Below are 26,189 nucleotides of genomic sequence, written 5' to 3'. Positions count from 1 at the left end.
TTTCGTCTCTAACCATATATGTAACCATCTCTTTTGCTAGATTCTACAGTCCTGCAGCTCTCCATCCAATTTCCACTCATCTTCATTCATTTCTCTTATAATTAATCATAAGATCATTAACAAATGAGAACAATGATGTAGCTATAGTAGCAATCAGGATGATTGTATGTGAGATTATATCACAAGTGTTGGAATGAAGGGGGAGGGGCATGCGGGTCCGGGCTCCACCACAATCTTCCCACCAGCTGCCCCCTTCTTTTAACTGCATGGGCATAATTTGGGGGGCAATTCCACCCCCAAACACTACAGGCACAGGGGTGAGAATGATGACGTCACTCCTACCAATGTGTTTCTGGCATCTTCCCCTAGTATATGTCCAGAGGCATAGCTAGGTGGGGAGCCAGGGGAGCGACTGCTCCCCCAAACAGACTTTGGACAGTAATGGCACCTCCCCCTGGCGTCACAACCTGGCTACACTTCTATGTCCTCCTCAAACTGCAGTCTCTTTCGCAGCTCTTCCAGTGCAGCTGTAACAGTGTTAGCAGCAAAAGGACTGGTTAAGAAGCCACAGAGCCTTGGTGTTCAGGTGCACTGCGAGATTCTGCCGATACTGCCTCCTGTGATGCACACAACCTGCAGTCATGGGGGTGGGGTTGGAAGAGCACCCAAATGCCAAGGCTTTTCAGCCCCTTAACTGGTCCTTTACTCCTTTTGCTGCTAATGCTATCATGGCTGCGCTGGAGGAGCTGTGACAGGAACTGAGGTTTGATGGGAGCACAGAAGAGAAGAAGATGTCTGGAGCATAGGTGGGGAAAGGAAGAGAAGGGGAGGCACTGGACAATGTGTGTGTGTGTGGGGGGGGGGGGGGATGAACAGGAACAGAATAGATGGGGAATGGAATGGGAAATAATAAACTACATGGGGAAAGAGGGGGAAATTCTAGATCATGGGGGGGGAGGGGAGAGTAGGGGGAAATACTAGACCATGGGGGAGGGAGATACTAGACCATGGCAAGGGGAGTGAGGGGCAGATACTAGACCATCGGATGGATGAAGAGATGGATTTGAGGAATGGGCTGTGGACGGACGTGGGCAGGTGGGAAAAGGAGACTGGGACTTGGAGATGGGTCTGATGTAGGGCTAAGATTTAGAGAAGGGGCTGGGAGTTGATGCTAAGCTGGGGATGGCAAAAGGGGACTTATGCTGGCAGATGGGGTGGCAGTAGGGTCTGATGCTGGAGACAGATTGCAGGAGGCAGTTGATGATAAGGCTGAGAGAGGGGTTTGATGTTGGGATAGGGAGAAGGGGGCTCAGAGGTAACACAGGGACTGGGGATAGGGGTTGGAGAAGGTATCTAATACTGGAGATGGAAGAAGGAGATAGGAAGCTGGAGGTGGAGCTGAGGTGGAGCTTGACCCTGGTTTTCCGCTGCCACTTGATGATATTTTCAACAGTTTTTTTTCCTACAGCGCAGTATAGAAACAGAGGGTACCTTTTCAGCCACTTTGGGTTACACTTTGGTTTAAAGAAGGTGGTATATGATATAGCATAACATAATCTGAGCACTTGGTTGTACAATGCTTACCTTGTCAAAAAAGTACTCTCCAAAATGGATGCCACGGATTATTTGATGGTAAATGAGATCAGTGCTCACTGGATCTTCCTGGGAGTTGTGCCATGGTGTGAATATTTCTTTTCGTAAGTAGAGACGCCAGGAAGCATAGCGCTCCTGGTCACCTCGCTCCTTTGCCTGCTGTTCACACTGAGAAATAGCATCCATCAAATGTTTCCTTCCATTACCCAAGGACCAAGCCTAGAGGGCACAGATTATAAGTCATGATAGGATGAGATTTTTTTTTTTAATGAATATAGACCAAAAGATCTGGCACATGCTTTGGTGAAAGGCAGTTTTACTGGACTACAAGGGAGGTATAAAAAGCTCTTATAGCAGAGTCTGCCAGTTTCCATTTAGACGGAAACACCATTCAGTTTCCTACAATACTGTACACATATACTTTCTTCTTCGGTGTAAGGTGTGGGTCTATTAAACCTGTATTTCTCAAGCCAGTCTTGGAGTACCCTCTAGCCTGTCTGGTTTTTGGGATTTCCACAATTAATATGTATGAGATTGCATTGCTTCCATATGATGCAAACCTCTCTCAAATGCATTCATTAAGAATATCATGAAATGTAGACCAGCTATGGGATATTTGAGATCCAGCTTGAGGAACACTACATTAAACCAGCTCCTAGTATACTATATGAAACTTCCCCTTCCTGGCGCTTCCTTGGGTCCAGGTTCCGAGTGGGTGGGGATCCTCCTCAGAGAGCAAACTCCTTCAGACCCTTTCACCTCACAGTTGACATGCAGTGCCTCCACCTGGGAAAAAGAAGTGGTTAGTGGGTTTGGAGGCACTCTTCTCCACTCAGGAACTCAGTCTCTACTCCAAATCTCCTGTGGGATGCAAGCTGGTAGTTAGTTATAATGACCCCAGAGGGCCGTTGACTCCCGAAACACTTTCCAAGATTAATTCACTCCACAATCCAGCAGTTTATATGAAAGTTATCTGGAACTTTTATTAACCTTTGCAACCCGCAGTTCAGTCTGTTCAAACCAATGAAATAGATAACAGTCCAATATAAACTTGACGATTTTAGCAGAGTATTTACAAGAATGCAGATCAGAAATATATACACTTTATATAGCGCCTCTCCTTGTCCATCCATTCCATTCGGCAATCAACCCCTCATGGACTTTTGCACCTCCTGCATACGGGTCCCGGTCTTGGATATCCCGGCTCTTCTATGAGATGGAACTCTCCCCAGTTCTAATCTCCACCTCCTGGAAGTGATCCCCTTTATCCACTCTCCACTCACAGTCTCTGTCTGGACTATGACTTCTCTCCTTCTCCAAATCCTCGGGTTGCCAGTTCTTAATCAGGGACTCCCCTTATTCCACACTGGTCTAATGGCAGAGGAATCTTGGACCACCAAAAGACCATGTGCAAGCACATGGTAATACTTTTATCACCTCCCAATATTTATTTATTTATTTATATCATTTATACCCCACAATATGTCACTAATCCCCTTTGCTGCACCATCTTGCTGCCTTTTATTTCCTAACATGGGCTTGCTCCTCACCCAGGGACCTCCAGGACCGCCCCCCCCCAATGATGTTTACCAGGGTCCTATCCTCTCTATCTATCTATCTATCTATCTATCTATCTATCTATCTATCTATCTATCTATCTATCTATCTATCGTTTAAATTGGGACAAAATCTGTGGATACTGTTTTTTTTCTCTTACTCAGTTTCAAGAATGTGACAACTAGTTTTGGTTTTGTTATTAGTATATTTTTAGAGACTGAGCATTATGCCATATTCTTAAGCCCACCTATTTGTGTGGATGGATTCATTTATTATTAATCTAAATAATCACACTGATTTCACTTCTTTCTACATTGTGTGGTAAAAGAATAGGTGACTGGAACAAGTGAAGATTGTGCTGTCATCTAGGGACACCTCCCTTAACAGCAATTTGTTTCTTCAGCACTTCTACAAAACCATGGCATCATATGCCCCAATTAACTCCAATCCATCAGGAACTCTTTTAACTAATCCCAGTGTAGCAACTCTGTTAGTTACAGAGATGAAGGGAGATGAGTCCCCTTTAAAGGGCTTTGTTGATGTTGAGAGTAGGGAATGCAGAGTTGCTGAAAAAGGCAGTGGGATAGAGTTCCCAATAATTTGCATTTAGGAGGTAATTCTATAACTGTATGTCTATAATTAGGCACCCAGAGGGTGCTTGGTAGGAGCCTATCCTGTTTCAACAGTTTTTATTAAGTCTTGAAATTATAAAGATCATAATAAGAGATTAACAATTTTTCCCATCAATAGAAATATTGTATCAATATCAAAATCAAAGTCACTCAAGTATTAAAATTTCATACGTAAGCAATAGTTAGGATCAGTTGTTGTATATATAGCATATGAAAAAGGGATATACATAAATTAGATTTAAGGTCTCCAAGATATTTGTAAATATAACTTCCCTTCCCAACCCTCCCAAAATCCTACCCTTTTACTTCATTCTTCATAATCAAGCACAGAATAACTGTTATAATAATTAAAATTGGACAGTTGATATTTATTTCTAAACAAGGTCAGATCATCAGACATTCATTTCCACGGGTATTTCTTATATGGTAGCCATATAGACTATTTCTTTTTCATTTGATAAGTGAGGTTTTCCATTAGAACAGTTCAAAGTTTGCACAAACATTCTTCAATAGAAGGTGGTGAATTACTTTTCCATTTTTTGGCTAGAGCACATCCAACTGCCATTAGACGATGATGAACAAATATCAAGGTTTGTTCTTAAATTAAACTATAACATTTATTTCCCAAAACATACATTTCATATTAACATAGTAACAAGGCAACATAGTAGATGACAGCAGATAAAGACCTGTACAGTCCATCCAGTTAGCCCAACAAGATAAACTCATAGCATATGGTATGGTGTGATTCTAATATATATACTTCATCATAATTTGTCCTTGCCATTTTCAGGGCAAAGATCATAGAAGTCTGCCCAACACTGACCTTGTTCTCCAGCTACTGAAGTTGAATCTGTCCAGCTATGATCAGGGCACAGACCACAGAAGTCTGCCCAGCACTGGCTTTGCTTCTCAGTTACTGTTGCCATCTAATTACTGCTAAGCTTGTTTGGTTCCATGCCTTCTATACAGGATTCATTTGTGTTTATCCCACACATTTTTGAATTACATTACCGTTTTCATCTCCACATCCTACAAGAGAGCATTCCAGGTATCTACCACCCTCTCTGTGAAAAAGTACTTCTTGACATTATTCCTGAGGTGCCCCCCTTGCAACCTCAATTCATGTCATCTAGTTCTACAACCTTTCTGTCTCTGGCAAAGGTTTGTTTGTAGATTAATACCTTTCAAATATTTGAATGTCTGTATCATATCACTCCCTGTCTCTCCTTTCCTCCATGGTATACATGTTTAGGTCCTCAAGTCTCTCCTCATATGTTAAGTGATGCAAACCTCATACAAGTCTTTTTACATCATTAGAAAGATAAGGCCTCCAAAATTGAACACAATACTCCAAGTGGGGCCTCACCAACAACTTGTACGGGGGCATCAACACCTCTTTTCTTTTGCTAGTTATACCCCTCTCTATGCAGCCTAGCATCCTTCTGGCTGTGGCTGCCACCTTGTCGCATTGTTTCATCACCTTGGGATCCTCAGACACCATCTCCCCAAGGTCCCTCTCCTGAGCTGTCCTTATCAGTCTCTCCCCTCCTATCTGGTGCATCTCCTTTGGATTTCTGCACCCCAAGTGCATCACTCTGCACTTCTTGGAATTAAATTTTAACTCCTACAAATCAGTACAGAGTATCAAAAATAAATAAAATTAAATAAAATGTGTAAATGTGAAAAAATTTGCTCAGTTCAAACCATTACAACTGCGATGGGTCATTGGTTGACCAGAGGAACCATCATCTATACATACACCCGACATGTCTCCAGGTGTACTATTTAGATGCAAAAAATCACAGTCAAATGATATATACACAAATAACATAAATAATGTGCAAATCATCAAAGCTTCATCAAAAAATGAAGCTCATACTCATCTCGCAAGCATGAATTAACTCTTCACCACATACATGCTTCAATAACAGTCCTTTAAAATAGCTTCATTTACTCTAGTCCACCTCTGTCCCGAATAATCCCAAGTGCTATGATCATAAAACATAGCGCAAAAACATAGCTGCCTTTAAACAATCCTCAGTGTTCCCTTGACTCTAGCCAAGTTTTGCTACAATGTTTCTTCAAAAGGGAACCAAGATTAGAACATTCATTACAGACACTCTTTCTGGGGAAAGCAAAGTCATGAATTGCTAGTGCTGAAGAAGCATTGTAGTGAAACTTGGCTAGAGTCAAGGGAACACTGAGGATTGTTTAAAGACAGGGCTTTGTGTGCTACATTTTAAGTGTGTGTTCCAGGGCGTAGCTACGTGGGGGCATGGGCCACCCAGATTTGGCCCTGGCCTCCCCCACCCCGCCGACCCTTTGGCCCCCCCTTCTCTGCCGCCGCCATCAGGTACCTGTGCTGGCGGGGGTCCACAACCCCCGCAGCCAAAGTCCTCTTCAGCGCCAGTCTCCGGGCTGACGTCCTGCACATAGGAACATACAGGACGTCAGGATGACTCACACAGAAACAGAATCCTTCCACATCAGCTGCAGCAGCAAAGCGTCGGCCCGGAGACCAGCGCTGAAGAGGACTTTGGTCGAAAGGGGAGAGGCGCTAGGGGGGAGGGTCAAAAAAGTGGTGGCGGCGGCGCTGGGGGGGGGGGTGGGCTAAAATGTGCTCCTCACCTCGGACTCTGGACCCCCCTCCTGCCCCTGGTGTATTCCTAAGTTCTGATGATATGTGTGCAACATATAGGGGTAGATATTAATCCTGGGGCAGTCAGATTTTTTTTTTAAAGTCTGATCATTGCCAGCTAAATTAGCCTTGGATATTCAGTGCCGGGCCACATGAGGGCCCTGGCATTGAATATCTAGGGCTAAATAGTGCTGTGCTGGCCACTGGAGCTTATTTGGGTCCCGGCTGATATTCATAAGACAGTTATGCAGGCTCCAGCTGAATATTGGCTGGGACCCATATAATTTTTTAATTTTCTCCCCCTGAAGTAGCCTGCCTCCTTCTCCCATCTCGTGCGAATAAGTACTCCTCCCCCTGAACATCCCCCCAACCCCAAACACCCTCCCTGAGTGTAGACAGGACCCCTCCCCAGACCTACCTGTATCCTTGGTGGTCCAGTGGGGGCAATGGGAGAAGGAGCGAAGCCCACTCCTGCCCCCTGCTACTGCCTTCAGAAAATGACTGCCACAACCTCTCATGGATCTTGTAACACCCCCTGTACTACTACTTACCTGCCCACATTTTTTTGGGTCAGTCAGCGCTGATATTCAGCAGTTCTGCCTGGTTAAGTGCCACTAAATATTGGCAGTTGGGCCCCAGGTGATTTAAGCAGGCCGGAGCCTCTCATGCCAGCCTAAACTTCTTTGAAAATTGGCTGGATAGTATTCTGTAATTTACGAACATAACTGTGCACCCTGCCTGTGTACATCCACCTGTAAACTATGTGCTGTGTAATATATGCACATAAGGGCCCTTTTATTAAGCTGTGGTAAAAGGTGGTCATAGCACACACTTGTGAGGATTTTCCCCACACACTAAGGTCATTTTTACCACAGAAGTAAAATGGGAGATTTTCCAATTTTTGTATTAATGGCCATATGCTTAATTTTGCCATTAGTGCGTGGCTATTAAAAAAGATTACCACATGAGCAGTTACCAACACCTATTTTGTAGGCAGTAATGGCTCACGTGGTAATACTGCTCTAACCAATAAGCGCACAGTAATGCAGCTGCACTAACAGATTAATGCAGAATTGCACCTTGATACACCCCCTCTCCCCCCAAATTTGAAATCTTTTTTAATGCATGGATTAGTGAATGCTAATGTAGTACTTACCATAGGACACTTGAGTGCATCCTGCAGTATATCATTTTAAGCTGTAACAGGGGGCCCTTTTACTAAGGTGTGGTAGGCCTAATGTGGGCCCAATGCGTGCTGAAAGGGCACGACTGTGGGACACTCTGAGGTGTCCTGCGGTAGTGTCCCATGGTAGTTTCCTGCACAGCGTGTGCTAATCCCACACTAGAAAATATTTTTCATCTCCCAGCGTGGGAGGAATGCCCATGGGTGGAGAGTAGGCGGGCCATATTACTGCATGCTACCCGATTAGTGCGGGAGTAGCACGGGAACCCTTACCACCTCCTAAATAGGTGGCAGTAAGGGTTCCCACGGTAATGGCCATGTGCTAGTTGGAAAATTAGTGTGTGGTCATTACAAAAAAAAATGGCAAGGCAGCTATTTTACCACCATGTTAAAAGTGGTTGCAGCATGCGTAAAACCCCAGTACTGACACAAGCACCTGCCACTTTTTAGCGCAGCTTGGTAAAAGGACCCCTAGGTGCGCATTAGCACCTAACGCAGCTTAGTAAAACGGCCCCTGTGTTTGCAAGTTATTAATATCCATTCTCAACTACATCATTTTATGTATTAACTATATAACTATTTATGGCATATGCCATCATAAAGCAGACTGGAACCATCCAGGACGTTATGCTAAATTTCAATGTATTCGGGAGCCCTTTTGGCTAGCCATGAGGAGCATAAACGAACGTCGCCGGCGATCTATTTTGGCAGCGGTGCAACAGCTGGCCAGAACCGTATTTTTTTTTCGATAATACGGTTTAGGCCGGCCAAATGCCACAGTTCGCCGAGTTTGAGATCGCCGGTTTTGTTTTTCAGCGATAATGGAAAAAAATGCCGGCCATCCCGAACCCGGCGAAATCCAAGGCATTTGGTCGTGGGAGGAGCCAGAATTTGTAGTGCACTGGTCCCCCTGACATGTCAGGACACCAACTGGGCACCCTAGGGGTCAGTGTGGTAGACTTCAGAAAAAGCTCCCACATGCATAGCTCCCTTACTTTGGGTGCTGAGCACCCCAACCCCCCCCCCCAAAACCCACTACCCACAAATGTACACCACTACCATAGCTCTTAGGGGTGAAGGGGGCAACTACATGTGGGTACAGTGGGTTTTGGAGGGCTCCCATTTATCAGCACAAGTGTTACAGGTAGGGGGGAGATGGGCCTGGGTTTGCCTGCCTTAAGTGCACTGCGGTACCCACTAAAAGTGCTCCATGGACCTGCATACATGCAGGCCTCTAGGACTTGTTGCTGCTGAAGACTAATCTCTTTGAAAAAGTCCTTTATTTGAATAAGCATGTTTACTCACAAATAACTGCAGATCAGAGGTTGTGCCCCACTGGCAAAAAGTCTCCCTGGTACTGAGATGAGCAGTAGGTCAGAGCTGCAGAATGGTGTACAATGCCCTCTTTCAGCAACATTCAAGGTAATAACTTGGGTAACACATGAAAGGGGTCTAAAACTGGCTTACAAAAATGGCCACTACCTCATGGATTACCGAAAACAAAACTGGACACACTCTGACCCAGTTAGCAGGAGGAAAAACACCATGGGAGTAGAGCCCACTACCCTACACCCACCACAATGCATTGCTGATGTGACTCTGCAGTGCACCTAACAGAAAAGGTGTCACACTCACCCGAGAGCCACACCACAACCAAGGAAAGGCTGTCAGAGGATAGAACACATACTGCTGTCATGGAGGTGGGTACGGCATTTGAGGCTGGCATAGAGGCTGGCAAAATATGTTTATAATTGTGTTTTTTTTTTGTGGGAGGAGGTTGGTGACCACTGGGGTGAGTACGGGGAGGTCATCCCCGATTCCTTCCGGTGGTCATCTGGTCAGTTGGGGCACCTTTTTGAGGCTTGGTCGTGAAAATAAAAGGACCAAGTAAACCCGGCGAAATACTGATGAATGTCGCTTTTTTTTCCCCATTATCCGCGAAAGCCGGCCATCTGGTAGCCACGTCCATGCCCGCCCATGTCCCGCCTTCGCTACGCAGCCGACACGCCCCCTTGAACTTTCGCTGGTGAGGCGACAGGAAAGCAGCGATGCTGTCAAAAAAGCTGCTTTCGATTATACCGATTTGGCCGCTTTTGAGAGATCGCCGGCCATCTCCCGATTTATGTTCGTTAGATGGCCGGCGATCACTTTCGAAAATAAGCCTGTATGTCACATAGGATTCGCAGCTGGTTTTTGAATTGTTAAGTTATTGCTATATTGCTCATTCTGTTGTTTTTCTCAGTTCTGGATAAGAACCCACCAGATCTGGGAGCTTGGACTGGATAGCTGGAATAAGGATGGGAGGGGGGAAAGGGTGGGTTGGGAGGACAAATTATCAAAACAAAAAATTACTTGATACCAGTCTTGTGACTATTGTTCTTTGGCTGATTCAATAAAGATACATAAAAAAAAACCAAACAAACTATCCAGCTCATTTTCGAAAGAGAAGGGCGCCCATCTTCCGACACAAATCTGGAGATGGGCGTCCTTCTCTCAGGGCCGGCCAAATCGACATAATCGAAAGCCAATTTTGGCCGGACTCAACTGCTTTCTGTCGCAGGGATGGCCAAAGTTCAAGGGGGCGTGTCGGTAGTGTACCGAAGGCGGGACAGAGGCGTGGTTAAGAGATGGCCGTCCTCAGCCGATAATGCAAAAAAGAAGGGCATCCCTGATGAGCATTTGGCCGACTTTACTTGGTCCCTTTTTGTTGACAACCAAGCCTTGAAAAGGTGCCCGAACTGACCAGATGACCACCGGAGGGGATCGGGGATCACCTCCCCTTACTCCCCCAGTGGTCACCAACCCCCTCCCACACAAAAAAAAATTAAAAAACGTTTTTTTTGCTAGCCTCTATGCCAAACTCAGATGTCATACCCAGCTCCATCACAGCACTATGCAGGTCCCTGGAGCAGTTTTTAGTGGGTACTGCAGTGCACCAGGCAGGCGGACCCAGGCCCATCCCCCCCTACCTGTTACACTTGTGGCGGTAAATGGGAGCCCTCCAAAACCCACCCGAAACCCACTGTACCCACATCTAGGTGCCCTCCGTTACACTTTAAGGGCTATGGTAGTGTTGTACAGTTGTGGGTAGTGGGTTTTGGGGGGCTCAGCACCCAAGGTAAGGGAGCTATGCACCTGGGAGCAATTTGTGAAGTCCACTGCAGTGCCCCCTAGGGTGCCTGGTTGGTGTCCTGGCATGTGAGGGGGACCAGTGCACTATAAATGCTGGCTCCTCCCAGGACCAAATGGCTTGCATTTAGCCAGTTTTGAGATGGTCGCCCTTAGTTTCCATTATAGGCGAAAACCAATGTCGGCCATCTTTAAGGGCGGCCCAAATGTTGAGATTTGGCCGTCCCCGACCGTATTATCGAAACAAAAGATGGCCACCCATCTTGTTTCAATAATACAGTCGTGTACGCTTCTTTACGGGACCGTCCCTAGAGATGGGCGCCCCTGTTCGATTATGCCCCTCTATATAACTAATTATATTTTTATAATTTATTTGTGATTTGACATTTTTTATGCATTATGTATTATTGTCAATGTGTTGACTAATAACAATAACAACATAACTTATATTCCGCCATATAGACTTCTTGGTTCACTGCAGATTACATTTACAAAGAAGCTGGACATTTCCAGGAAGTACAAAAAACTAATCAATATTATAAAATATTAGTATTTAAACTTAATTAAAGGATAACAACCTAACTAATTGTTACAATTCAGGACAAATTTCCTAAATAAATAGGTTTTAATTTGTTTATGAAACTGACTGTAATTTGTCACAGAAAGCTCAAAGGAGTCCTTTTACTAAGCTGTAGTAAAAAGAGCCCTGCGATGGCGGCAGGGGCCATTTTTGCTACGCGCCAGGGCCCTTTTTACCGCAGTGGGTAAAATGCCCCTAAAAAGACATGACCACGTGGTAAGATTATTCTTACCGTGTGGCCATGTCATGGGGGGGGGGAACTTATCGCCACCCATTGAGGTGGTGATATGGGGTTCCCGTGGTAACCAGGCAGCACATGGTGCTGCCTGATTACCACTGGGTTAACGCCACACACAAAACTATGTAATTATTTTTCATAGCACTGGAAATAGCATGTGCTTGAGGCTGAACTGCTGCCGGCAGCTGCATTGGGCCGGTGGTAGTTTCGGGTTGCCATGCAGCAACCCTTTAGTAAAAGGGCCCCAAAGTTTGGAAAGTAACATGTCTATGGTAGAAAAAGTAGAGTACTGGAACTCTTCTTTAAACTCTGCTGTTGATATCATAGCTCTGTTAAGGGAGTTAATTATTATAGAAAAGGTTAAGAAACTCTGGTTTACTGACACATTAAAGATGTTTAAAAAGTTGAGAACACATAGGACAAGGACTGATATGATGAGGATGGAATGGAAAATAGAATTTGAAGAATATAAACAAGTTCTTACTGACATTAGAAAATTGTATTTGGCAAAACAAATTGTGGAGAGTAAAAATAGCTCCTGTGAATTCAAGTTTTAAAAATCCTAATCATCCCTATAATACCATATCTGGACTTAAGAAAAACTCCTCAGCACATCAATTAGCAGACTGTTTTCAAGTGAAAACAGAACTGCTGAGAAGCACTCTTTCAACTTAAGATGGCATGGTGGGGGAAGTTATCAACGTGGGCTAACATACTATTTTAGCACAGGTTCCATTTTATGCAATGGGACTCTGTACTAGAATAGCATGACTTGTGGTACAATAACCTGACTTAGGGGGGAACATATCAACATAGGCTACTGTTAAGTCGGGTTATTTTATCACAAGTTAGGTTATTTTAGCATAGGATCTCATTTTATGCAATGAGACCCTATGCTAAAATAACCTGACTTAACAGTAGCCCACACATTGATAACTAACCCCCTTAATGGTAACACACTTTGATAACTTTCCCCCATATTTAGAGACTTGGATCAGCATAGTTTTAGGCAGGGCTTTTTTTGAGGGGGTACTGAGTACCGGCACCTTTTCCACTGTCTGCTAAAATTGACCCATGGTTCTCATATTTTAATGAAAGAGCTCAGGTTCTATATCCAAATTCTGCTTTGTCGTAGATTCTGTGTCTGGTTGCAGGGGGCCTGGTTATTGTGGGGTGGGTCCCTCAATGATCACTCCATCCCTGAAGGGTGTCCTGGCATTTGAGAACCGGCACCTTTTTTGCTAGACAAAATGCACTGGTTTTAGGGAGGAAACTCTAGAAATCTCCCCTAGAGCAAGTATAGCAATATACTTAGCTGTTAAATAGCCTGGTTCACTTGTAACCCATATGGGTAGGGTATCGTCAGATAAATCATCTTGGAATTAATTTTTGGAAATTGATAAAGTGGAAGTGAGTGCCTTTATTGACCAAATTTATAAAAAGAAATTGTGTCTTAGATCCTTACCCAGCTTAATTGTTAAGACCTGCTCCTGATAGCATGGCGAAATGGTTTGACTGAACTGCTGAATGATCTTCTTAACCACCATTACTACTACTACTTATCATTTCTATAGTGTTACAAGGCATACGCAGCGCTGTACACCATACACAAAAAAAGACAGTGACATTAAGCCTGTTCTTTATACAGCTCCTTCAGGAATTGATTTAGACCTGCTGCAAATTTACTGCTTTTACCAAACTGATTGCAGTACTTACAGCTCAGCAATTACAAAAGCTTATGGATGAATCTGAAATTGAACACGAATGTCAGTCTTGCTTTAGGAAAGGTTTTAGAACAGAGACAGTGTTTATGGCATTATTGGAACAGTTGTGGCTTGATAAAGGGAAAGAGCTTGGTTTTGCAATTAGTTCTATCTGCAGCTTTCAATTTCATGCAGTGGCGTTGGAAGGGGGGGCAGGAGGGGCGGTCCGCCCCGGGTGCAAGCGCTCAAGGGGGGCCGGTCCCGCTGGTTCCCTGCTCCCTCTGCTCCGGAACAGGTTACTTCCTGTTCCGGGACAAAGAGAGCAGGGAACCAGCACGGCCGACGCAGCTCCGAGTGACGTGCACTCGGGGCGGATCGGCCCTCCCGCAGGTAAGAATGCGGTCCGGGGGGGGGTTTGCTCTGGAGGGGGGGTGCGCCGCGGGGGGGGGGGGGGGGGGCACGCCATGCTGCACCTGGGGGGGGGGGGTGCACAGCGGCGACCCGCCCCGGGTGTCCTTAGCCCTCTCTACGGCACTGATTTCATGGACCATTCCATTTTATTGACCAATCTGGGTAGATTAGTGTTCAAGCCTCTCATAGACTTGTTACTGTAAAGTCTGTGATATCTTGAAGTATAACCTTGGCACTACAATCACACCTGAAGTCTCTATTATTTTTCTGAAGTCTCTTTTATTTGAATAAATCACAGATAATTTACTCACAGACAGTTGTTCAGAAGTGCTGCTCCAGGGCACAGAGACTCCGTAATCTGAGAGCTGTTGGAGGTGGAGATCTGAGGAGAGGTAGCTTTATTGCAGGTGAGAAATAGTTAAGCAGATAAAAGTGGTTCGAAGCTGGATGACTGGAATGTGCGATATCTCATTAGGGAGGAGATATTTTCAAGGTAAAAAACCAAGTTCGTTGCAGGGAGTTTCATCAGGACAAAGCTGTCTCAAGTAAGACGGTGAATACCTCATGTCTGTAGCAAGATGTTGAAATGCCTCATGGCTGAAGGGACAAAGAGGTGTTGAAGCCTCACACAGGCTCAGGGAGGAGCACATCGAGACCAATGGGGACAGAGCCTGCCATCGGGTAGCAAGGGGTGGTCCTAGAGGACGGCTCTCAATTGGAGGGAAAGGTCATACCTGGCTGACCTCTCAGGACAGAGATAATAAGACTGAATAGGAAATGATAGCAAGTAGACACAGAAGCCAAGCTTGGCTGAGAGAGAAAAGAGGTCTGAGCAGCCTCACAACCAGTGGTAACCGTTCTTATACAGACAGGCAAGTGTGATTGCATTGCCTGTGAACTACATTACATACAATGCCTTGCTCACATATCTTTGCAGAGTGAGAACTGCAGCAATGATAGTCCTTAGAAATGAGAATAACAGTAAAAGCATTACACACATTTTAGAATCACATTACAAACTAGTGCAAGGCTGTCAGCGCACAGAACAATTAGGAGCGAGCAGCTCAGTTTTAAAATGGTTTGAAACTTTTTTTTTTATCCGTTCAGACTGAGAAGCATCACATATATGGATACTCCTTGTGGGATACCACAGGACTTTCTATTGTTCCATTTCTGTCATTAGACACCATGGACAAACCTTCAGTTTTGCATCCCTCCCCATGACCTTTTAGGCTTCTAGTCCCTTCCATAAGATGTAAAAGTTAAGAATCATGATTATCCCAGTATCATCCCTCATAGAATGATCCAGTAAAACATGTATTTAGATATAATAGTTTTAAATATTAAACAGTTAATTTGATAATTTGATTGTTCTCTGAGTGGCTGTTAGATTCTTTGTTTTGACTGAAACTGCTATTTGTTGTCCCTGGCATAAGGGGGACTAGTCACTCCATATGACAATCACTTTGCACTGAATTTCCTTGTGAGAAGATTTACTTCTCAGCATTTTCTCTGTTAATCCTATTTCCATTCCTTGGTTTTAGCTTTGTCATGTCGTCTATCCCGGTATTATGGGGTAACTGCCCACCCCGCCTCATCCTCATATCAGGCCTTGTACCTTAGTCCCTCTGGCTAGATCTGCTACCACTGCTAGATCTGCTCCCTCTATGAAGCTTCTTACATTATCCATCCTGTTACTGAATTGTAGATCTATTCAACAAATCCTCCCTTATACATGATATGAATACCTTCCCAAATGACTTGACCTACCATAAGCAAACATAAGCAACCCATCCATTTACCGGTTCATCTAATCATTAACAACAATGGCTCAGAAATTACCTCCTACCAATCTTCTTACCCTCCATGCTCTTCCCCTACCTCTTCTTCATCGCTCCATTTCCTTACCTTCCCTATCCTTTCTCTCATACCTCTTTTATCCCATTTACCCTTGTTCATTTGTCCTAACACATATCTCCTTTGTTGATTCAGATACTACAGATTGTATTCTCTTGTTACTATGTAAGCCGCATTGAGCCTGCGATGAGCGGGAAAGCGCGGGATACAAATGTAATAAATAAATAAATAAATAAATAAATATTAACCACTCACTCTCAATCTTTTTTTTTTTTTCCTCATGGAGACCTGGCTTCATGAAGGTGAAACTCCTTACCTTTTAACCTTTAACAGTGCCTCCCTTTTGGTTACTTTGTCTTCTCTACCTCACGTCACTCACTATCTTTAGGAGGTGGGGTGGCAATTCTTTTTTTTTTAATTTTATTTATCATTTTTCTTAATTACATTCACATTTATCACATAAATGTAAGGAAATACAGAAATTAATATAAAAAGGAAAACATTTTCTCTCAACAATATATATTTACATAATTGTCCACAATTGGAAGATCCAAGATCAGGAAAACAATCTTAAAGAAAATAAGAAAAACTCAAAATGGTTAATCTTACACTTCACATTTTCTGAGGGAGGAAGGTTAATCGGTTATTGCAGCCGGTACAGTGGTAACAGAAGGAAGTTACTGCAGAGCATTCTTCATCTGTTTCCACAAACTCTTTTAATTTCTTAGGTTCAAACAAATAAGTAATAAGGAAATAAAACACTTACAAAGGAATCGTGCTAGGAAGGTCCCACCTAGGGCAATGATTCCTGGCTTAAAAGCCAAGACTTCACACCTCCCAGTCTGCGATTCCCTTGATGTGTCAGGAAATATATGCATCTTTGAACCCAAAAAACTATCAACCATGTATCGGAAATACAATTTCAAAACATTGTTCCTATCTAAATCAAAGACGAAAGTCACTAATAATATAACTCTATCTATAACTTCTGAATTTTCCAAAATGTCGGTTAAACTTACATCTCTTTTCTCTGATAAGGAAGATTTATAAAGGAAATTTTAGTCACCAATAGGTGGCTATCAGAAAGTATTAGCAAAGTATCAGAGAAATATTTCTTCAAGAATTAGTAGCTGATATATAGGATATTATAGGTAAATTTATCATTCTCAAGTTTTTTTCCCTTAATTGGTTCTCCAGAAATTCCAATTTTTACAAGAAAGATAACTATTCATTACCAAATTGTCTGATTTTCATAGAGAAGCCATTTCCGTAATCAAAGTCTCTATTTTTATATCTTGGACTTCCACTTTGTTAGATAGGTATTAATATAAATTCTTTAACTCACATAGTAAAAAATTTTTAACATCTGAAGAAGAGAGTTATTCACATTCTGCTGCAGTTCCTACAATACGTCCATTATGACATCATTGGCTTCACCAAGTCCAATTTCTCCACAGAAACCGCTCCAGATATCTTTGGGGGGAAGAGCTCACTCTCCAATCCCCCAGTTGGTTTATTATCCGAGTCGATGCTGCGCCAGGACCTCCTCGGGTCACGTGAAAATCCTAACCCACTTCGGGCGTTTCCATTATTGACCTCCATAGCGAAGCAATACTGTTTCCGGGTCTTGGAAGGGTCGTGCCAACAGGGGGACTCAAAGTCACTCCCTCTCCACTGAGATTCGGCAATAAAGCCTTGCTGTTCCCCGAAGCAGGAACCGATATTCCCGACGTTATGACCCCGAATCTCTCCAAAATAGGCTGAGAAGTGGTGGGAACCCCAGCCATGTTCGAGGAGGACAACACCATGGCTTTGCCTTTTCTCTTCCCCATTCTCTGGGGAGCGCACCTTCTTCTTCAGGCATTCTGGTGTAAAACGGGAACTCAACTAGCGTACGTCCTCCCTCAACGCCATCTTGGATCCTCCAGGTTGGGACACTCTTTATCTGGTTTCTCCTCAGAGGCCTGTCTGATATGGGTAACCCTACAGCATTGCCCTCTGAGTCATTGAAACACGGAAGCCCCTCCACCACTTACAAGGTGGTGTCCCTTCGGAGGGGGGGGGGTGGCAATTCTTGCCCCTTCCAGCCTTCTCTTTCAACTATGGATTATGATTTTTTTCCATTTCCTGACTCCTTGCTCTTATTTCTAGATGGCTCTATCCTTACTTCCTTTCTTGTTTATCTTCCGCCAACTTCCCTTCTACTCTTGACCAATTCTTTCACTCACTGATATTTCCTTTCAGTTTCCTCATGCCCCAATGCTCAGAAGTAAATGCGGGCACTAGAGGTCATTGGTTCCAGACTAGTGCCCACATTTACCGGCACACAATGCACAAAAGGCTTTACCACAGAAAACAATGGGTAGGAACACCACAAATGACATGCAAATGATATGAAAAACATGCATATGAGATGATCAAAAAATAGCGCACCTCATAAGGGTGCTCCTATCGTGTTAAACCCTATGCCAGCTTGGAGTTGGTGTTAGGGTTTCTGAAGAAGGGCACAGAACAGTTCAGCTGCATAACTCTTTGCTGAAGTCCCCCCTAGCTGGGTTCAATAGCACCACTGCGAACAGGGTTTGACAGATACAGACTTTGCGATGCTTTTAAAAACTGTCATTCATTTTTGCTGATCTGAGAAGAGTGAAATAATTTGCAATGGAGTTACCCTCACTCCAGGAATTTTTTTTGCGCTCACTGTTCTCCTGTAATCTCTGCTGGTCTCTTGTAATCTTCTTTTTTCCTTGAACTAGCCAACTTTTTGCAAAGCAGTCTTGGAGATAAGGAAAGTGCTTGGCGAACAGGGCATGTATCTCTGTACCCAAGCACGGCTTCTGCCAGCCCATCCCCATCACGTTGTGCACATACAGGAAGGAGCCGTTCAGTATCACTGCAGCAGCACAAGAAGGGTGCACAGGTCTTGTGCATATGTGCTATGCATGTTCCCCCCTTACTTCAACACCAACAGAGCACATAACATTTTGCATATCATTAGCGCTGAGCATTAGGGAGGTGTTTTCTGGTGCTGTTTTGTACAGCGCCGGAGTTTTGAGCTATCTGCCCTTACTAATTATAGGAGATTTCAATTTTCATGTTGACTGTCCAACTTGTCCCTCTGATGAAAGGTTTCTCTGTTATCAGATCTTTCCTTCCTTCAACATATTACTTCTCCCAATCAAGCCAGCCATTCGTCTGCACCTTTTGCGTTTACTCATTTTTCAATCTCCCCCCTCCCTTGTTCAGATCACCAATTAATTAAATTCTCCTTGTCTTTTTATTTTCTCTGATCATATTATCTCTTCTGCTAGCTCAATCTTTCTGGATTTTAGAGCAGTTGATCTCTTTTCTGTTCCCCCGTTGATGCAGTCTTTCCCTTTGATTTTACAACTTTGCCATTTACTGACCAAACCTCTTTGGTGCTCTAAGCTTAAGTCGGCCCTTGAGCCCTATGTTCCCTTCTGTCTACCTACTTCAGTAAGTTCACCTCATAAACTTTGGTACAATGGAAATTTACGCTTAACTGTGTCAGTTATGCCATGCTGAAAGGGCGTGGCATGTCTATATCCTTTTGCCACCATGCTCATTATCATCAACTTCTCCATGACTATTTTGCTTAGTTAAAAAAATTCTCACTGTGATTACTATCCTAAAATCAATAGGGAAGCCCCTAATCTTCCACACACCCTGTTTAGGTTTTTTTCTAAATTGTCCTCACTTGGGCCATCTAGTTCTTCTCACTCGTCGATGGCCCCTGATTTTCATGCGCAGAGCTTTAGGACAAGATTCTAAGAATTAGTCCTGCCCCCTCCTACCTGATCTGGTGTGTCAGGTTCTTGTCTACCTCCTTCACTATCTAGCCTGCCTCCTGTTTCCTCGAATCTGGATCTTGCACCTTTAGGTGCTTCTTGTGTTGCCCCCTGTTCTACCTGGTCTACACTACCAACTATATCTGACCTCACCAGAACCTGCAGTTCTGTAAGGAAAATACACTGTGTCTTAGATCCATTGCCCCTTACCCACAAGCTTTACCCTCTTGTCCTGTTGATCAGAAATTCTCTCCTCTGGATCTGTCTCCATTGTATGGAAAACATCTTTGGTTCAGTAGGTACTGAAGAGCTCTACGCTTAATAAACTTGATCCTGTTAAGTATAGGCACATCTCTCATACCCCATTTCTTTTGAAGCTCATAGAGAAAATTGTATTTCACCATTTAAGTGATCATATTGAGGCTTCACTTTTCTTGCACTCTAGACAATCAGGTTTTCATTGTGGCCACAGAAACCATTCTTACCTCTCTATTAAATGACATTCACTCTGCCTTTGAAGAGTTAAATATTCTCTTAATTTCTCTAGACCTCTGCTATATTTGACTTAGTGGATCACTCTCTTCTTTCTTGCCTAGCTTCTATCGGTATTTCTGGAATGGTTCTTTCATAATTTTCTTCTCTTCTATCTGACCATAGCTTTGTAGTCCAGACTTCTCAAGGTACTTCTTCCTCCTATGCTTTGCACTGTGATACCCCTTAGGGTTCAATTCTTTCCTAGAACTTCTGAATCAGGAGTTTCGGTATCACCTTTTATATCTATGCGGATGATATTCTTCTACTTTCTACCTTTAATCCTGCTGTACCTAATCTTTCTGTTCTGCAAAGGTGTCTTGATTCCATTGATCACTGGCTCATATCTAACCATTTAATACTAAATCCCTCAAAATCCATAGCACTTTGCTTATCAAGATCTGCAATGGTTCCTTCCTTGTCCCTCAATTCGAGGTTCTCCAATAAAATTGGTAGAGTCCTTGAAATATTTAGGTATTATTCTTGATACCCGCCTATCCTTTTCTTCTCAAATTGCATCCATCCGCCTTGTTTCTGTTCATTGCAATCTATTTGATGCCTTCGTCCTTTTCTTGATGATGCTTGTGCAATACTTCACACTCTGGTAATTTCAAAACTTGATTACTGCAATATTGTTTTACACTTGTATTCTATCCACTAACATCAAAAAGCTGTAATCTGTTCAAAACACTGTCACATGTTTACTCTCTTGTATTCGCTGTTATGACCACATCAGTCCCTTGCTAAAACAACATCACTGGCTCCCTGTCTCCTTCTATATACAATATAAGATTTTGATGCTACTTGTACCCTTCGTTCTACTACAGCTAACCAGCTCTCCACCCCTGCTCTATCACATACTAGGCTTCAATCCACCTCTCACTCTGATTTTTTTTGCCTTGACTCCTTCCCCTATGGAATTCCCTGCCTTTTTCACTTTGTAACAAACAACCATACCAACAATTTAAAACTGCCCTAAAAACTTACCTTTTCACTAAGGCCTTTATAAACTCATCTGCCTAGCGGTCCAGCTTAGCAGGCTGATCGACTCAGTGTTCTCTGTTTCTCTCTCTTTCTTCTTCAGACTAAATCGATCCTCTCAGTTCTTTTAACGGTTAGAGTTCCTTTCGCTTTCTTTTAATTATTGATTTTATTTTGTTAACTGCTTTTGATTTTATGAAAGGCAGTATATTAAGTCAACAATAAACTAAACTAAACTTCTAATTCCACTATGAGGCATATTTTCAAAGCACTTTGGGAGGCTAAGTTCCATAGGTTTCTATGGAACTTTGGGAGGCTAAGTGCTTTGAAAATGAGCCTCTATGTGTATTTTGAGATGTGGTAACCAGAATTCCACACAGTATTTGAGGTGCAGTCAACACTCTCATTTTTGTTTTCCATTCCTTTCTTAATAATTTTTAATATTCTATATGCTTTCTTAGCCACCGCTGCACACTGAGCACAGACTTTCAATGTATCATTAACAATGACACCTAGATCCTTTTCCTGGGTGGTGACTCCTAATGTGGAACATTGCATCACATAGCTATAATTTGGGCTCCTCTTTCTCACATGAATCACTTTGCACTTGCTTACATTACACATCATGTGTCATTTGGATGCCCAGTCTCCCAGTCTTATAAATTCCTCTTGCAATTTTTCATAATCCTCTTGAGATTTAACAACTTTGAATAACTTTGTCATCAGCAAATTTAATTACCTCACTTTTTATTCCCATTACTAGATCATTTATAAATATGTTAAAAAGCAGCAGTCCCAGCATAGACCCCTGGGGAACCCCACACCACTGAGAATACTGACCATTTAAACTTATTCTCTGTTTTCTTTCACTAGTTTTTAATCCATAATAGGACACAGTGGCGTACCAAGGGGGGGGGGGGGGCGGTGGGGGCGGTCCGCCCCGGGTGCCAGTGGGTGGGGGGTGCTCCGCTCCCGCCGCCTCCCATGGCCGTTCCCGCAGCGCCGCACATTAAAAAAAACGGCGAAGCAGCGTCGCAGGCAGCGCCTCGCGCCCTGCTTGTAAAAAAAAAATCAAATCTCCTTCCTTCTCCTCCTCGTCTTGACGTCTTCACGTCGACTCGGGCCTTCCAATCAATTTGATTGGAAGGCCCGAGTCGACGTCAAGACGAGGAGAAGGAAAGAAATTTGATTTTTTTTTTTTTTACAAGCAGGGCACGAGGCGCTGCCTGCAACGCTGCTTCGCCGGTTTTAACGGGACTGAGGTGACGAAGGAGAGGGGCGAAAGGGACTCGGGTGGGGGTGTTCAGAGGGGAGAAGAGGACTGGGGTGGGGGTCTCAGACAGGGGAGGGGAGAAGGGGACTGGGGTGGGGATCTCAGAGGGGAGAAGGGAAGGGGACTGGGGTGGGGGTGTTCAGAGGGGAAAAGGGGAGGGGAGAAGGGGACTGGGGTGGGGGTCTCAGACGGGGGAAGGGGAGGGGAGAAGGGGACTGGGGTGGGGGTGTTCAGAGGGGAGAAGGGGACTGGGGTGGGGATCTCAGACAGGGGAGGGGAGAAGGGGAGAAGGGGACTGGGGTGGGGATCTCAGAGGGGAGAAGGGGACTGGGGTGGGGGTGTTCAGAGGGGAAAAGGGGAGGGGTGGGGGTGTTCAGAGGGGAAAAGGGGAGGGGAGAAGGGGACTGGGGTGGGGATCTCAGAGGGGAAAAGGGGACTGGGGTGGGGATCTCAGACAGGGGAGGGGAGAAGGGGACTGGGGTGGGGATCTCAGAGGGGAGAAGGGGACTGGGGTGGGGGTGTTTAGAGGGGAAAAGGGGAGGGGAGAAGGGGACTGGGGTGGGGATCTCAGAGGGGAGAAGGGGACTGGGGTGGGGGTCTCAGACAGGGGAAGGGGAGGGGAGAAGGGGACTGGGGTGGGGGTGTTCAGAGGGGAGAAGGGGGCTGGAACTGGGGGCTGAAAAAAGGGGCAGAGAGAGAGAGGGGACAGATCCTAGATGGAAGGGGGAGCGAGAGGGAGGGCAAACCCTGGATGGATGGGAGAGGGAGGGCAAATGGTGGATTGAAGGGGCAGAGAGAAAGGGCAGGCAGTGGATGGAAGGGACGGCAGAGAGGGCAGACACTGGATGGCAGAGAGAGAGAGAGAGAGAGAGTGAAGACAGATGCTGGATGGAAGGAAGACGGTGAAAAGAAGATGAGGAAAGCAGAAACCAGAGACAACAAACTGTAAATAAAATATATATTTTTTGCTTTAGGATAAAGTATTGTAGATGTGTTAAATGTTTATAATAGAACATGTAAATAAGGTAATCTTTTTATTGGACTAATTTTAATACATTTTGACTAACTTTCGGAGAACAAAACCCCCTTCCTCAGGTCAGGATAGGATACTGTAACAGCACTATACTGTACTGACCCGAGGACGAAGGTTTTGGCCTCTGAAAGCTAAATGTATTAGTCCAATAAAATGGTATTATTTTACTTTCTATATTTGTTTTATTTCTATTTGTTAATTTGTAAAGTGGTGATTGGTACTTGTTATAGTTTTTTTCAAATTTACATCTGCTGTCTTTATATTTTGCACAGTACTAGGGGACAGTTTCTGTTTCTGTGGTGTTGCATTGTATGCAGAGTCTGGCATTGGGGGTTCAGTTTAATTTTTGTCTAAATAGAAAGTTTATGATTACTTATTCTATAGTGGATTAGGGTGTATCTGTGTTTGTGAAAAAGACATGGCTTTCAGTTGGCATTGACTGTGCAGGATCGACGATCTGTACTATTCTGTCTGGTTTCGTTTTACAATAGGTGAATTGATGTTCTAGTGCTCACTGTAGTGTATAAGATGCTTTCCTTTTCCTTGTGTGACTCGTAGAAATGACTGCTTATGGTATGGTAGAATTGCTCTATAGGTCCTAAGTGTTTTGTATTCTCGGCATGCCTAGTACTGGATTTGGGGGGGGGGGGGGGTGTTAAAAAATGACCGGCCCCGGGTGTCAACTACCCTAGGTACGCCACTGATAGGACATTACCTCCTATCCCACGACTTTGATTTCCTCAGGAGTCATTCATGAAGTACCTTGTCAAATGCCTTTTAAAAATCCAGATACACAATATCGACTGGCTCACCTTTATCCACATGTTTGTTCACCCCTTCAAAAATGTAGCAGATTGGTGAGGCAATATTTCCCTTTACTAAATTCATGTTGGCTTTCAGGCTTATTTTCGAAAGAGAAGGGCGCCCATGTTTTGACACAAATCGCAAGATGGGCGTCCTTCTCACAGGGTCGCCCAAATCGGCATAATCGAAAGCCGATTTTGGGTGTCCTCAAATGCTTTCCATCGCGGGGATGACAAAGTTCACAGGGGCGTGTCAGAGGCGTAGCGACGGCGGGACTTGGGCGTGCCTAACACATGGGCGCCCTCGACCGATAATGGAAAAAAGAAGGGCGTCCCTGATGAACACTCCATAATACAGGTTTCCCCGCCCCTTCGTCGGGACATGCTGCAAGGACGTCTTCAGAAAAACTTGGGTGCCCCTTTCGATTATGCCCCTTTTTGTCTCATTAATCTATGCCTATGTATATGTTCTGTAATTTTGTTCTTTATAACAGTCTCTACCATTTTGCCTGGCACCGACGTCGGGCTCACCGGTCTATAATGTTCCTCTGAAACCCTTTTTAAAAACTGGCATTACATTGGCCAACCTCCAATCTTCCGGTACCATGCTTGTTTTTAAAGATTAATTACATGTTATTGCAAGTTCATTTTTCACTTCTATCAGTACTCTGGGATGTATACCATCTGGTCCAGGTAATTTGCTACTCTTCAGTTTGTCAAACTGCCCCCATTATATCTTCCAGGTTTACAGAGATTTGTTTCAGTTTCTCTGACTCATCAACACTGAATACCATATCTGGCACTGGCATCTCTCCCATGGCCTTGTCTTTCTCGATCATCTAGTGGTCCAACTGATTCTTTTACCGGCTTCTTCCTTCTAATATACCTTAAAAAATGTTCTATGTGTTTTTGCTTCCAATGCAATCTTCTTTACAAAGTCTCTTTGCATTTCTTATCAGTGCTTTACATTTGACTTGCCATTCCTTATGTTGTTTCCTTTATTTTCGGTCGGATCCGTCTTCCATTTTCTGAAGGATTTTCTTTTAGCTCTAATAGCTTCCTTCACCTCACTCTTTAACCATGCCGGCTGTCATTTGGCATTCCTTCCTCCTTTTTAAATATATATATATCTGGTCTGGCCTTCCAGAATGGTATTTTTGAATAACATCCATACCTGATGTAATTTTTGATGTTTGCAGCTGCTCCGCTACGTTCTTTTTTTTTTTTTGGCCATTCTCATTTTATCATAGCATTGAGGCTAACATATTGGATTTCCTGTGTGTATTTACTCCAGATATTATATAAAATCTGATCATATTATGATCACTGTTATCAAGTGGCCGCAGCACCACTACCTCCTGCACTAGATCATATGCTCCGCTAAGGATCAGGTCTAGCATTGCTCCTCCCTCCCCCTCATTTCCTGCAGCAGCTTCTCTATAAAGCAGTCCTTGATTTCATTAAGGAACTTTACTTCCCCAGCATGCCTGATGTTACATTTACCCAGTCAATATTGGGGTAATTGAAATTACCCATTATTATTGTATTACCCAGTTTTTTAGCCTCCCTAATTTCTGAGAACATTTCTGCATCTGTCTGTTCATCGTGACCAGGTGGACGGTAGTACATTCTTATCTCTTTCCCACTTTATACATGGAATTTCTATCCATAGGGATTCCAAGATGTGTTTTGTGACCACAGAATTTTTAGTCTATTCGATTCAAGGCTCTCCCTCCACCCTATCACTGCGATATAATTTGTTCCTTGGTATGATAGTGTCTCATTAGCTATCTTCTTTCCACCAGGTGTCAGAGATGCCTATTTATATCTATCTTTTCATGTGGAGGGGCATTTTCAATATGACATCTAAGTCCAACTTTGGATGTTTTGCTCATATCAAAGCAGCAAGCAGGTCCCCTTCTCTACAGTGCACTGCACTGACCACTAGGCTGCTCCAGGGACCTGCTTGCTGCTTTGATATGACTGGCCATAACATCTGACGCTGTCATAGAGGCTGGAATGTACTGCTTCTTTCACATCTTTGGGGTGTGGGAGGGGGGTCAGTGACCACTGGGGGAGCAAGGGGGGAGGTCAGTCCTTTATTCCTCCAGTGGTCATCTGGTCATTTAGGACACTTATTTTGTGGATTAGTTATTATTAAAACAGGTCTAACTCAAAACATCTTAGTTTTAAGTCTTAGATGTTTTTCTTTTGTTCCTTTATGGCAGAAATAAG

The 26,189-nt window shown here is 43.9% G+C and overlaps 1 protein-coding gene across 3 annotated transcripts in view; it reads right to left on the bottom strand.

Moving 5' to 3' along the window:
• MYO7B (myosin VIIB) overlaps positions 1-26,189 on the bottom strand; it is a 390,666-nt gene that overhangs the window by 139,036 nt on the left and 225,441 nt on the right. For all 3 annotated transcript variants that reach the window (XM_030215810.1, XM_030215809.1, XM_030215811.1), the window contains one exon: positions 1,585-1,812. In XM_030215810.1, coding sequence (XP_030071670.1) covers positions 1,585-1,812 — 228 coding nt within the window. The remainder of the gene's footprint in view (positions 1-1,584; positions 1,813-26,189) is intronic.

Source organism: Microcaecilia unicolor, chromosome 10, assembly GCF_901765095.1.
Source record: "Microcaecilia unicolor chromosome 10, aMicUni1.1, whole genome shotgun sequence".
In the NCBI taxonomy this organism is placed as follows: domain Eukaryota; kingdom Metazoa; phylum Chordata; class Amphibia; order Gymnophiona; family Siphonopidae; genus Microcaecilia; species Microcaecilia unicolor.
The sequence above is the reverse complement of the archived record's forward strand: the minus strand, read 5'-3'. Positions and strand labels throughout refer to the sequence as shown.